At 48.0% G+C, this 13,524-nt stretch overlaps 1 protein-coding gene across 14 annotated transcripts in view; it reads right to left on the bottom strand.

Moving 5' to 3' along the window:
• The window catches only part of Tpm3 (tropomyosin 3), a 28,391-nt gene extending 16,148 nt beyond the window's left edge, over positions 1 to 12,243 (bottom strand). For 5 of the 14 annotated variants that reach the window (XM_005367212.2, XM_005367214.1, XM_005367217.1 and 2 more), the window contains exons 1-2: positions 12,130 to 12,243; positions 11,218 to 11,343 (exon numbers count right to left, since the gene is read on the bottom strand). In XM_005367212.2, the coding sequence (XP_005367269.1) occupies positions 11,218 to 11,343; positions 12,130 to 12,243 (240 nt within the window). Of the gene's footprint in view, positions 1 to 5,665; positions 5,915 to 11,217; positions 11,344 to 12,129 lie in introns of those variants that run through there. The other 9 variants (XM_005367223.2, XM_013353794.2, XM_005367221.2 and 6 more) reach the window with 5 other exon arrangements.
• Positions 12,244 to 13,524: the final 1,281 nt, after the last annotated feature.

Genomic DNA, 13,524 nt, shown 5'->3' with positions numbered 1-13,524 from the left:
AGATGGTTGTGAGCCACCATGTGGTTGCTGGGAATTGAACTCAGGACCTTTGGAAGAGCAGGCAATGCTCTTAACCTCTGAGCCATCTCTCCAGCCCCCGAGCTTCCACCTTCTGCCTCTCCTCTGAACCGCCGTTCTCTTACTCTTACAACCTCCTAAACTTCACTGGACTTCCGTACAATTCACAACAGTAATTTCCCGGCTTCCACACAGTAACATAGAAGCTCAAGTCCAAGTAAGCCATGAACCGGCTATAAATGAGAAACAAACAAAAAGATGTAGGTTATATAGAAAACATCTTCATAGGTGTGACAGTGCATGGCACTGTAATCCGAACCCTCTGGAAACCAAGAGGCAGACTGAGTTCAAGGCTAACTTTTGGGCTACCCAGGGAGGCTGTGTTTCAATAAGCAAACTAACTGTAAGGTCTTTGCTGCACACGATGATGTTCAGATGCTTATATCCTGGTGAATTCTAGCTCTCTTCTCCAGCCCAGATTGTGCCTGAATCCTATTACCCTGGTTTCCTCTTAACTGGCAAGGGGGTGGCAGCTGAGGAATCTAGGCCATTAGCCCTATGGGGAGGGATATAACCGGACAAGACTCCTGCTAACAATCAGGAGAGGAACAAAAATTTCCACATATAAACACAGGAGATTCACAAGACTGGGAAAGTAGGCAGGAGGCTAGGCTATAGGAACAGAAGTCTATATAAATTGAAATTCCTAACTATACTCAGAGTCCCACAAAGACAAGCATTCTCTAGTTGTCTCTTCCAGGAAAACAGATGTCCTGGAGTCAGGACAGCACAGACTTCTCCACACAAACCCAACAAGGCCAAGCAGTCGAGGACAAGCCAGGCTTTCGGGATAGGGCTCGGAAACACCACAATACTATATACAGTACTTAGCCCCTTCAGAGGCCTAAAACGGAAACGTGAAAAAAATGCAGCTGGCCGGGCTGCAGCGATGGCTCAGCAGTGAAGAGCTCTTGTTTCTGTTGCAGAGAACCCAGGTTTGATTCCTAGCACCCACATGGTGGTTCATAACCATTCATAATTACAGTGCCCAAGGCTCCAAAGCTCTTTTCTGACTTCCACGGGCACCAGGCACACTCACGGTACACATATATACACACAGGTAAAACATTCATATACATAAAATAAATCTAAAAAAAAAAAACTAAAGAAAAGAAAAACACAGCTGGATTTGTAGGAAGCACATGAAATGTAAGTCCCCACCCAGCTCCTAGTTACTCAAACTGGAAAAAGATAACAGGCTATGGGGGCAGGGTATAGTTTCCATGGCAACAGGCTGGCTCTGGCACTTTCTCCTACAAAACAGCATTTACAATTGAATTCCACAAGGGTGAAAAAGGAGGAAGAGAAAATACATCTTGGTGCTCTTATAATAGCAAGCCTGCACCGGGCGGTGGTGGCGCACACCTTTAATCCCAGCACTTGGGAGGCAGAGGCAGGCGGATCTCTGTGAGTTCGAGGCCAGCCTGGTCTACAAGAGCTAGTTCCAGGACAGGAACCAAAAGCTACAGAGAAACCCTGTCTCGAAAAATCCAAAAAAATAAATAAATAAATAAAATAATAGCAAGCCTGCTTTAAAACCAGAACCAAAGACTAGGGAGTCCCTGCAAAAGCTTCAGACAGACAGACCAGAGGGCAGCGGGTCCAGGACAGGATGCTCCTCTTGGCCTGCAGCAGATCAGTTCTCTTTACAACGAAACAAAAGGCTGCAAAATCTAGCCCTGGTACTCCATTTAAAGGAATAAGGAAGATAACCTGACTTTCCCTTTAAGCAAGAGCTTACACACATCACTCAGGTCAACACCAAGTCCTTGCGCAGACTAGCCTGATCAAGAGAAATACTACACTTAATAAATACTTTTTCAATTAATCCTAAGTTTACCTGAAAGCCCAGCAGATACTCCCTACCTCCCTGAAACTTGGAGGATACAAGTTGTAAGATACTTGCGCTGTCTTCCACTCAACAATAACAGGATTTTCCACCGTTCAGGAAGCAAAATCCTGGTGGTGGGAAGTGCAGTCATTCGGTCGCGTTAAAAGACGACTAGTGCACGCCTTTAATCCCAGCCGTTGGGAGTTCGAGGACAGCCTGGTCTACAGAGTGAGTTCCAAGACAGTCAAGAGCCAGGACTACACAGAGAAACCAAAAAGAAAGAAAAAGAAAAAAGCTTTGGCCATGACACAGTTTAGTTTACGTGCTACCCTGAGCTGTCCACGTAGCTCAGTGGGTAAAGATGACTGCCTGCCATCAATACAAGACTGACAATCTGAACTTGATCCCCGAATCCATGTAATGGCGAGAGAAGACTCCAAGTTGTACTTGGCTCCACACACATTATGGAATGCATGCTGGCACACATACATTATATGCATACTCAATAATAACAAGATAACTTAAAAAATGTAAAGAGGCCCAATGCATACTACATTCCTTAAAGTGAGAAGCTGATGGGGAGCTGGAAGTCAGAGTTGAGCAGGGCCAAGGGCGGAGGAGATAAGTCTCAATCTGGCCCTCTGCTGCCCACCCTGGGGTTTCTCTTCTTAGATAAGTCGCAGGCGTAAATTCCAAGTAGAGAGAGACTGGAAGAGTCAGGACTGCTGAGCTCCAGAAAGAGCAATCTGTCCGCCCCAGAGTCAACAAAGGTGGGGTCTAAGCAGAGGCACTCAGAGCAAAGGGCTGTTTGCCTCTTCTGTAGGACTGTGCTCTGAAACAGGGGGGCATAGACAGACCAGTCCAAACCTCTAAGCTTGTTACGTGTCCACCCAACACACGAACATACTAAACTAGTGCCAAACGTGCTAACCCCCTCAGAGACCACGAATCTGGGCTTCTGGTCAGAACCACAGTTCAAAGCCCACTCTTTTCCTCAACAGGACTTCCTATGTTTTGGACCAGAGCAAAATGAGAAATACCATGGGAAATTTGAAGAGAGACAGTTTCAAAGGGTAAGACGAGCCATACACTTAAAAATGTTTACAATGGGGCTGGAGAGATGGCTCAGTGGTTAAGAGCACTGGCTGCTCTTCCAGAGGTCCTGAGTTCAATTCCCAGTAACCACATGGGGGCCCACAACCATCTGTAATGAGATCTGGCGCCCTCTTCTGGCATGTGGGCATGTATGCATGGAGGCAGAATGTTGTATACATAATAAATAAACAAACTTAAAAAAAAAAAAAGAAAACAAAAATGTTTACAATGGCTGAGCAGGCAGAGCGCACTGGCTGCTTTTGCAGACTTTGGCCCCCATCTAGTACCTATATGGTTAAGTTGGGGGACAGTGTTCATAACTGTCTGTAATTCCAGCTCCAGGGGTCAGACACACATACATGCACACATAAATAAAAATAGTAATAAAAAAGGTTACAATGAAGATCCTGGCATAGCAGTGAACACCAGAGAATATCCCAAAGGCTAAAGCAAAAGGATCACTTGAGTCCAGCACTTCAAGGTCAGCCTGAACAGGCAAAATTTTATGCTATAGATAGGCATTTTTATCACTTACAATAAACACACCTGTTTTAGACACGACAGAGCAGAGGGTGTGGCTCAGTGGTAGGAAGCCTGCCTAGCACAAGGCCCTAGGTCTGATCCCAGCACCACCTAAAAAGCCAAGCAATAAAAAACCCTTACTAAATAAAAATCTGCAAGTGAGATTTAGCAGGAGCTATACTATAAAAGCCTGTCTCCAGGCCACGAATGGGAACGACTGACCTCAGAACTTGCCTCTCAGCTCTGGCCTCATCCGGCATAACAGGGGCAGGCTAGGTGCCCCTACAAAGAAACCAGAAAAAGACCTGACAGTCCACTAATATAGGCTCCCACCAGGCAGTGCTGGCAGGAGGAGCCTGCAAAAGCCGGCATTCCACAGCGACCCAAGAGAACAGCCGACCCAAAGGGCCCTCTTCCCACTATGACTCCACGGTCGGGGCTCAAAGTTCACAGGTGCATTAAAGCCAAAAGTTCACAAAGAAAATACTAGTCTCATCAATATTTAACTACAGCCCACTTCCCCATTCTGAGGACTTCCTCAGGAGACTTCCGTGAAATGTGCACATTTGGTAAGCTCTGCACCCCTGCAAATGCTCACGCTGATGCTTATCGTCCCAGAGTCAGCCCGCAGAAGGAAGGAGAGTCCAATTTTCCCTACAAGGAAAACGGCCAGATTCTGGGACAGGCAGACAGACAGACACACCCTACCTACCCTACCTAGAGCCACTCCCAGGATATCAGCCTAAGACTTCGTAGCACGCGGCCAATTCCTTCCACCATACTCCATTTCTCCTTTTGAAGACTTTCTCTAGAACAATCTCACTAGATTTGATCCGCAGTTGCAGACGTGCCAGGGTCGGGCAGGAGGACTGCTGGGAATACAAAAGGACACCCAGTCCCAAACAATCACACTGGATGCCTAGGAAACGGCGATGGTGAAGACAAGGCCTGGCATCTCCATGCCCATTCAAAAAAGTATTTTAATAACCTCTAAACATCAACTTAGAAGGGAGCTATGCTCACTCCTTTTGGCCCTCAAAAACATTCTAAGTTTCTCCCCAAACAAGCAGCAAAGGGGAAGAAAGACACCAAAAGGAAGAGCAATGGAGAACACCAACAAGCCACAAAAGTTGTTTTCATTAGGTTTTTGGCAAGAATCTATTCATCCCAAAAACCACTGTACAGGATAACCGAAGAAAGCAGCCCCTCCCTGCCCCCCAGCACCATGGCCACTCACTAATCTCCTTCCACCCTCCACAGTGTTCAGATCAATCAGGAACCTTAAGACTGGCCTGGCATTTGACTCTCTGTTATACACTCCCTTATCAGCCCTACTCAGAACATTTCTATGTTCTCCGTAAGTCAAGTTTGCACTGTTCACACTTCAGGCCTGAATCTGGCAGAAGTTCCTGCCTTTCAGGTCATGATGGGCAGGGCCTAGTAAGTTTGCTGGCTCCCACATTTGCTAACGTCGGGAGGAACATCATCTCCTCTCCCACTTCACCAACGACTGAGGGGCGGGAGTACCTTACAAAAGGTCCCCAAGCTCGAGGACGGGAGGTGGCGCGGCGGCCTTAAGCTCCGCCAGTGAGGGAGGGAACCGCGCTTCCTCTCAGCCAACTGCTGGCTCATTTCCTGAGCAGGAGGAGGGAGCGGAAAAGCTGCCAGCAGGCCAGTCGGGGGCTTTCCGGCGGTTCCCACCTCCCACCCTCATCTTTCACAGGTTAGGCCAGGCCCCTCCCGGGCCAGAGGAGCACACACTTACTTCTAGCCCTCTGGCCGGAAACCTCAAACGAGAGCAAAGGGTCCCCACCCTTTGCGGAGAAGATGGGGTGGGGGGAGGGAAAGGCCGCTGAGCCCCTCCCCTAGCCGCACCCGGCGCCGAGGGACCGAATGAATGAGCTGGGGGGGGGGGGGAGAAGGGCAGCCCGCGCTGTGCGGGGCTCCGCTCTTTCCAGGGTGCAGCCTGCTCGCGTGAGCACCTAGTTTCCTCCGTGCTCGCTTACCGGGCCATCGTAATCGAGTCCCACCCAACCTCGGGGCTCCGCGCCTAGCCCGGGCCTCCAGGACGCCGTGGAGCTGAGCTCCACAGCCAAGGGGCGCCGGTCCCTTCCCTGCTGCGCCTCGCCCTCCGCGTACCTGCTCCCGGGCCCGCCTTTCTCCCTCCACTTCCCGCTGGAGGCGCTCGGCCCTCTCCTCGGCATCATCCGCCTGCTGCTGCAGAACCTGGATCTTGCGCTTCACCGCCTCGATGGTGGTGATCCCGGCCATGGTGCCCACCCAGCTGCTTCTGGAATTCGGGGTCCTACCTTCTCCGCTCGGCGTTGTAGCCGCTCCTCACCCTACTTCCGCCTGCTCCGCCCTGAAATACCGGAACTCACCCACCCGCCCGGACGTGACGCCTGCCACCGCGCGTTCCCCACCTCCCCTGTCAAGCCGGCGGGAAGGCAGTCCACTCGAGGGGCGCGGGCGAAAGTGAGGGTGGAGCCTCCCAGTCGCCCTAGGTGACCGCTCTGGGCGGTCTTTCCTCAGACCAGTAAAGGGGGGCGGGGTTGGGTAAGGCTACCATAGTAACTGAGAGGCGCCGTGGTCTAGCCTCACCCACCAGGCTGCCTCCCAACAATGGTTGGCCCATTTACAAGTATGGTGCTGTCTTTATACTTCCGCAGTTGACCCCTCTCTTCTGTGTGTCCTCTCTGCAATATAAAATAGCCCACAGCTTTCATCTTACTCACTCAACGACAGACTCCAAAGCCAGGTTCTGGGAAAAGTCAAAAGACTCTAGACTTATCCTGCAAAGAATCCCAGGGAGCTCCCTTAAAAGTCTGTTCAGAGGGTCTGTGGCTATTGCTCAGTTTGTAGAGCACTAGCCGAGCATGCACGAAGCCCTGGACTCTAGCTCCAGAAGCGTGGAAACTGGAATAGCGGCGGGCGAGTATCTGTAACCTCAGGACTGGGGGGCAGAAAGAGGGGGTGGAGACAGAAAGAAAAAAAAATTCAAGGTCATCCTTGGCTAAGTGGTGAATTCAAGGCTGGTTTGAGCTACCTAAAATCCTGTCTCAAAACCCAAAACTGTTCGGATAAAAATCTCTCCCATCTCCTGGAAGTCAATAAAGGAACTAGAGGGGTGGGAGAGAAGGGCAAGTTGGCATTCTCTAAGGTCAGGTGTGAATTTTAGTGTTCTGTTTAGAATATCAGTCTTGTTTCCCGTTGCCTTTTTTTTTTTAAACAGACTTAGTTCACCAGTTTTATCCAGCTTTCAGTTGCTCCAAGGAACTAAAATCTGCTTCTACAGGCCCTACCTACAGGGTCTCTGGACACACAACTGTAAAGAGGTTTACTTTATTTTCTCTTTGCTACTATAATTTTTATTTGTTTTGTTTCTTTGCTGGCTTGCTTGCTTTGTTTTTGTTTTTTGAGATGGTGTTTCAGGGAGTCCTGGTTGGCTTCACATCATTTTTGTAGCCCTGGTTGGTCTTAGGCTCTGGACCCTTCTTCATCAGCTTTCTAAGTGCTGAACTTTCAGGTGTGGACTATCACAGCCTATCTTTATTTCTCCTGCCTTCTTGGAAAGAAATAACCATAAATTCCTGCTCTGATAGAACTCTTCTCTTCCCTTGAGAAATGGGGTATAGAGTAGGACTTGGAACTAAAACTGTTAACATGGGCTTGGGGAATTAGCCCTGGGGAGGCTCTGGGCTCAGCAAGTCACTTAACTGCTCTCTCTGCCGTGATCTGGTTCTCAGGTACCTCCCTTCCTTTTGGAAAGAAAAGAAAGACTGCTCGATACTGAAACTATGCAGAAGAAACAACTTGGACAAACAGTAATTTTCTCAGTAGAGTATCTCCTGTACAGGTCGATTCCCACCGAGAAGCCCGGTTCTGACACTCGGTTATAGCTGTCTTGATGACCTAAGTATTTCTTAAGCTTGTTTTAAGTCTCTTCAGCGGAGTTGCTGGCGAAAAGTTTATCATCTGAGTGCTGACCAGCAGGCGGCACTGTTAACCTCCCTGTACCCTTAGACCTCATCCTAGGCAAACCAAAAAGTTGAGCCAACACTGCAGGGCGTTCCTGAGGCGTGTACAGATAATCTCTTGATCCAGGGAAGCAGATGGGTAGATTCCCCATAGCTTTTAAAGGCATGCCGGACTGGCAGGGGGAGACCAAACAGTGCTATTGTTTTCCTGGTGACAAACAATACAACCTACCAACAGGTGTCTCTGTCCATCCCTGTTCTCTTTCCTCATCCCTCCCAACATGTGTTCCTAAAAAAAGGGTGTTATGACTCTCATGTCTAAGTCCTTCCCTTGCATTCCTCTCTCCTCTTGTTTCGCCCTAAACAGCTTCTGATTTCATCTTGGATTAAGAGGATCTTATGGGTTGGAAAGATGATGTGCTATACAAGCATGAAGAGCTGAATGCAGTTCCCCAGCACCCACAAAAGCCAGGTGTGGTGCTGTGCATCTGCCGTCCCAGAGCTGGGGGACAGAACCAGGTAGATCCTAGGCTTGGCCCGCTAGCCTAGCTAATCAGTGAACTGTGGGTTCAGTGAGAGACTCTGCCTCCACACTCTCACATACACATCCATACATGCACACAGCAATATTACACATGGTTGCAGAAAAATGTAAACAGACACGGCTGCCGAGTGCTGGGATTAAAGGTGTGCACCACCACTGCTCTGGCAAGAAAACCCACAAGATTGGGCTGACCTCGCCACATCTTTGCCCTTTCTTTGTTCAAGCAGCCCTAGAAAATCCTATACACTCAGAAAGGTTCCTCAGATAACTAAAAGTACCAGTGTAAACATGGGGTTGTTGGTTCTCTCTCCCTTATACAGTCACATCAAGATAATATGCTGCTTACTTACTTATTAATCTCGAGGTCAGAAGCTGAGCTGTGAGCACCTTATGCTCCTCGCTCTCTGCTGAAATCTCAGTCTCTTCCCAGTTCCTATACACACCCTACTCACTTTCTTGTAGTTTGAATAAAGAGTCAGCAGGTTTTCAGTAAGGGGCCAGATAGAACTTCCGGCTTTCCAGGTCATACGAACTCCGCAGCAATTATTTTATTGGAGGGAGAAAACCACTAGACAATATGTAAACGAAAGAGCATGAGTGCGTTCTAATAAAACTCTACTTACAGAACCAGGCTGTAGCAGGGCTATACTCACAGATGGAACTTTGGAAAAAGATACTTCTCTTCCTGCTTCTGTCTCAACAATTCCCCCCCCACACACACACACACTCTTTTTTTGATTTGTTTGAAATAGGGTTTCTGTATATGGCCCTGGTTGTCCCAGAACTCACCATGTAGACTCAGCTGACCTCACACTCATAGAGATCCTCCTGCCTTTGCCTTCCATGTACTGGGATTAAAGGCATATGTCACCATTCCTAGCCTATTTCTTGTTCTTGTACATATCCACTCACTGACTGTGTAAGAAAGGTAACAAAGGGGACAGGGTTAGGTTGAGGATTTTAATTTTTTTTTTTTTTTTTTTTTTTGGTTTTTCGAGACAGGGTTTCTCTGTGGTTTTGGAGCCTGTCCTGGAACTAGCTCTTGTAGACCAGGCTGGTCTCGAGGATTTTAAATTTTAAAACATCTTACATATTTAAGTATTTTAGGCAGGCAGTGGTGGCACAGGTCTTTAATCCCAATACTCAGGAGGCAGAGGCAAGTGGATCTTTGAGTTTGAGGGCAGTGTGGTCTACAGTGAGTTCTAGAACAGTCAGATCTACACAGGGAAACCCTCTCTCAACAACCTAATATTTTATGGATTCCTATATAAATATAGTGGTAAGACAGGGTTTGTATAGCGTGTGAGTGTTTGCGTGCGTGTGTGTGTGTGTGTGTGTGTGTGTGTGTGTGTGTGTGCTGTACTCCTGGGCGCAAAACATCCTAAAATCTGCAACATTCACCCCTAGGGAATTCCATTATCCTCTGAATATATTGGCATGCTTTCTGGGACTCCTTCCCTCTCCTTCTCCCATTGACCTCTTGTCCTGGTTCTGAGCTGTGTCTTTCCGGCTCAGGACCTTCCCAGGGAGGTTAACATCTAACAAAATTGCTTCTAACCTGTCATAGTGCTAGTTTGTGAAAACGTCTGTCCTTCTGCCTCCAGACTTAGGATCAGAGAGTTCTATCCATCTGTACCTGTAAGCTAGGCTAAGTGATTCAAGCACGCCTTCAGGTCCTTGCTCAATCCTGGAGACAACATACTGTTGTTTTTCCAGTTTTCCTAACACAGACATAGCAGTGTGTAAGGGACAAGACTTTTAGACACCGCGACTGTACATCACCCTGCTCACACCACCAGCCTCTGATGTCACTTCAGGCACTGTGACTATACAGTGTGCATCACCCTGCTCACAAAATCAGCCTCTGGTATCATGTGCTCAACACTCACTATGTCTGAGCCTTTGGAAGTGAAGAGCCAAAGGAACGAGGGCACAGACTGAGTGTGAAGATCTAAACGCATTTGTCAGTGATCCACTTCTGTCCTTTAAGCTGTTTTCCAACAGCAAATGTGATTTTAAACAAAATCGGCTTCTATTTTTTTCCTTGTCCAGATGCTGAGAAATGCCTGTGTGACTGACATACTCTTTCATGGCTTCCAAGATCCCCATGAGCTAGGTCAGCGTTGGTGGGCACTGGATTTAATCCCCAGCACCCCAAATATGAAATAAGAAATAATAGCCGGGCGATGGTGGCGCACGCCTTTAATCCCAGCACTTGGGAGGCAGAGGCAGGCAGATCTCTGTGAGTTTGAGGCCAGCATGGTTTACAAGAGCTAGTTCAAGGACAGGCTCCAAAACCACAGAGAAACCCTGTCTCAAAAAAACAAAAATAATAATAATAAATACGTAGACAATCCCGCTACTTTTCTTCAGAACAGATGTCCTCTGTGGTCTCTCATCACTGTGCAGAGAACATCCAGGCTGAGGATGAAGGAAAGTAGGTGCTGAACTAGAATAGGCAGTGAGTGAAGGCAGCTAATTTCAGTTTTAGAGGGGAAAGCCCTAAAGAACTATGTGATCTATTCAGGGACATGAAATAAGGTCGAGGAAAATATATTTGCCTGCTTCCTAGTTTCTGGTCTAATCCACCCTTGATACCTCACTGCTCTCTGATGATCAGCGTTCCCTGTAGCATCTCTGTGGCATAAGGTGCCCACCTTGACCAGGACAAATGAACCCACATAGGGTCAGGGTCAATGTGACCTCCATTTCCTATTGTGAAATCGAAGCTGCCTTTGTTGGGTAATTGAGAGATGAGAGCTTCCCTATTAATACACACACGCACATGCCAAGCCTTGTACACAAAAGCTAACAATGTGGCATGGGGGAGGAGGTGGATACCTGATAGCATGCATCGGGATGTGGGAGCCCCTCCCTTGGTCCAGGTCCTAGGAAAGGTCATTATATTACTGGGATGGAGGTTGGGTAGTACAGAAATGAGACTTCATATGTCTCTTTTTTTCAGTGCTTGACATAGAACCCAGGGATTCATACATATTAGGAAAGCAGTATTATCATTGAACTATGCTCTCAGCTTCAATATGCCCTTGAGTAAGAAAGTATATTCCAACAGAAGAGCATGCCAGCATGCAATACATGCAAAAGCATCATGCTGGTTATGCATCCACAGCCTGTGAACCTGTAAGGAAGCCAAGTCCGTAAAAACTTACATCAGCCGCCTTCTTCTCTGCCAGCTCCAGCTTCTCCTGGGCATCTTTCAAAGCTTCAGAATACTTGTCCAGCTCATCTTCTGTTCCTTTCAGCTTCTTCTGCATGGTTGCTAATTCATCCTCTAGCTGCAGCAGCCCGAACAGTAACAGAGACATAAACATAACCATGCATGCTTGGACTCCTAAGACCTCTGAGCTCGGCCTCCACATTATCATTCCCCCCAGAGAGACACACTTTCTGCAGCCACCGTTCCGTGTGTTAGGCTGTGGCCTGACGTCAGACCCTGGCCCTAAGATGACCAAGTCTGTTGAATGGTAAACATCTAGCGGGGAAGATGTCAGTGATGCTAATGAAGAGAGGCAAAAAAAAAAAAAAAAAAGGAACGTGGTCTTACCTTTCACTCTAGAAGTCACACTTTCTTCATGGTCTACTTCTGCTTAAGTCAGCAGACACACTGTGGCACCAAAGAGGCCACCGGCTTTCTCAAGGTCATGTGGACAGTCTAAGGTGGATACCCTAGAGTAGTGGTTCTCAACCTTCAATGCAGTTCCTCATATCATGGTGACCCTCAACCATAAAATTATTTTATTGCAACTTCATAACCATAAATTTTTCTGCTGCCGTTATGAATGGTAATGTGTTTTCTGATGGTCTTAGGCAGCCCCTCTGAAATCCAGCAGGGTTGTGAGCCACTGCTGATTGAGAACCGGTGTCCTAGATGTTTTCTGCCCCTCCATTTTCCCATGAAAACAAACCACTTTCTCTCTCTCTTTCTCTCTCTCGCTCTCGCTCTTTCTCTGGCTGTCCTGGAATTTGCTATGTAGATCAGGCTAGTCTCTGCCTCCTGAGTGCGGGGTTAAATTCTCACCTCTGTTTTGTAACCAGTGAGAAAGGACCATGCCAGTGCCCACCTGTTTGCTTCTTTCTTCTGCTTGCTTCTGCTCAGCTTCAGCTTGCTCAGCCCGGTCCAGAACATTCTCCTTGTCTAACTTGAGCATCTGCATCTTCTTCTTGATGGCCTCCATCCTGAGCTGTGGCTGTTGTAGGCTCACCTGTGAGCACTGAAGGATGGAGGGGCTGCCACCCGAGTGACGAGATGCTCCCCGAGTTTGGACATTTATCTGTTGTCATGGCTCCACCTCCAATTCCTAACATGGTCTTTCTAGCTCCCTCCTGCCCCATCGTTGTTCTCGTGGGGGAGCCCAGGGTCACACGCATTGATAGACTGACATCACCAGCAAGAAAAAAATATTGAGGGACAGCTGGGGCTGATTTTAGACAATGGAAAGTGGGGGTGGTGGGAGGCTGACCTTGAAACTTTCCACTCATTCTTGGCAGCTCTGTGGGACTTTCAAAAGCGGAGGGACAGGAGGGAGAATGCTGAATGAAGAATTCTTAGGCAGCTCTAGCCGTCAGAGGTCCTGACTGTCTTCAGCTCTCTCTTCCTGCCCTGGACTGTATTGGATATGGCCCAGACTCTACTGGTTGAGCTTCATCTTTTGATTCCTGGTATTTCAGGAGTGTGAGCAACAGTGAAGAGAGAGGTCACTCATGGCCCTTGACAATTCCCCTAGATTGCCAGTTGGAATTGCTGTGCTATTTTGGGATTCTCTAATTGGTGGGGAGACATCAGCCTGTACGAGCCATAGGACAGTGCAGAAGGCTTAGGATCTGAAAGGCTCTCCTAGGGCTTCGAGTGGGATGAGAAATAAGGAGGGTCACGCTACAAGATCACAACTTCCGTTTTCTCATAATGCTCTTAAACATGCCTCAAAGTCTGTGCTGCTTTCTGCTCCTTCTTTTCAACTGCTGCCTACTGCCCAGCCTACTGCCCACCATGCCATTATAATCATCCCCACCAGCTCTATTTTCCCAAGTGTAGTGCCAGCCATGTTCATAATTCCACTTGGACTCTTGTTATCGACAGGTGGCAATTGATCCCATACACAGTTGCCATATACCCAGATATGCCAGAGAAGTGGACACTGTTCAAGGTGACCAGAGCTAGCAAGGGGAAAATAGAAATGGTTCTTTCTAATTAGCTCATAATGTCAAGGACAGTTAGTGTCAAGGTTAAACCACAGCCAAGAGGTAACTGAGTCAAGCATCAGGGTAGGAACAGGGCAGAGCTGTCTCACTCCAGGGAGCCTCCTCATTAGGAGCAGACTGCTCCATGGAGCATCTGCTAACTGTTGGAGAAAAGCAAGGAAGCTAAGGGGCTGGAGAGATGGCTCAGTGGTTAAGAGCACTGGCTGCTCTTCCAGAGGTCCTGAGTTCAATTCCCAGCAACCACATGGTGGCTCACA

The sequence above is a fragment of the Microtus ochrogaster genome, unplaced genomic scaffold, assembly GCF_000317375.1.
Source record: "Microtus ochrogaster isolate Prairie Vole_2 unplaced genomic scaffold, MicOch1.0 UNK16, whole genome shotgun sequence".
NCBI lineage: Eukaryota > Metazoa > Chordata > Mammalia > Rodentia > Cricetidae > Microtus > Microtus ochrogaster.
This window is presented reverse-complemented; position numbering and strand designations above follow the sequence as displayed.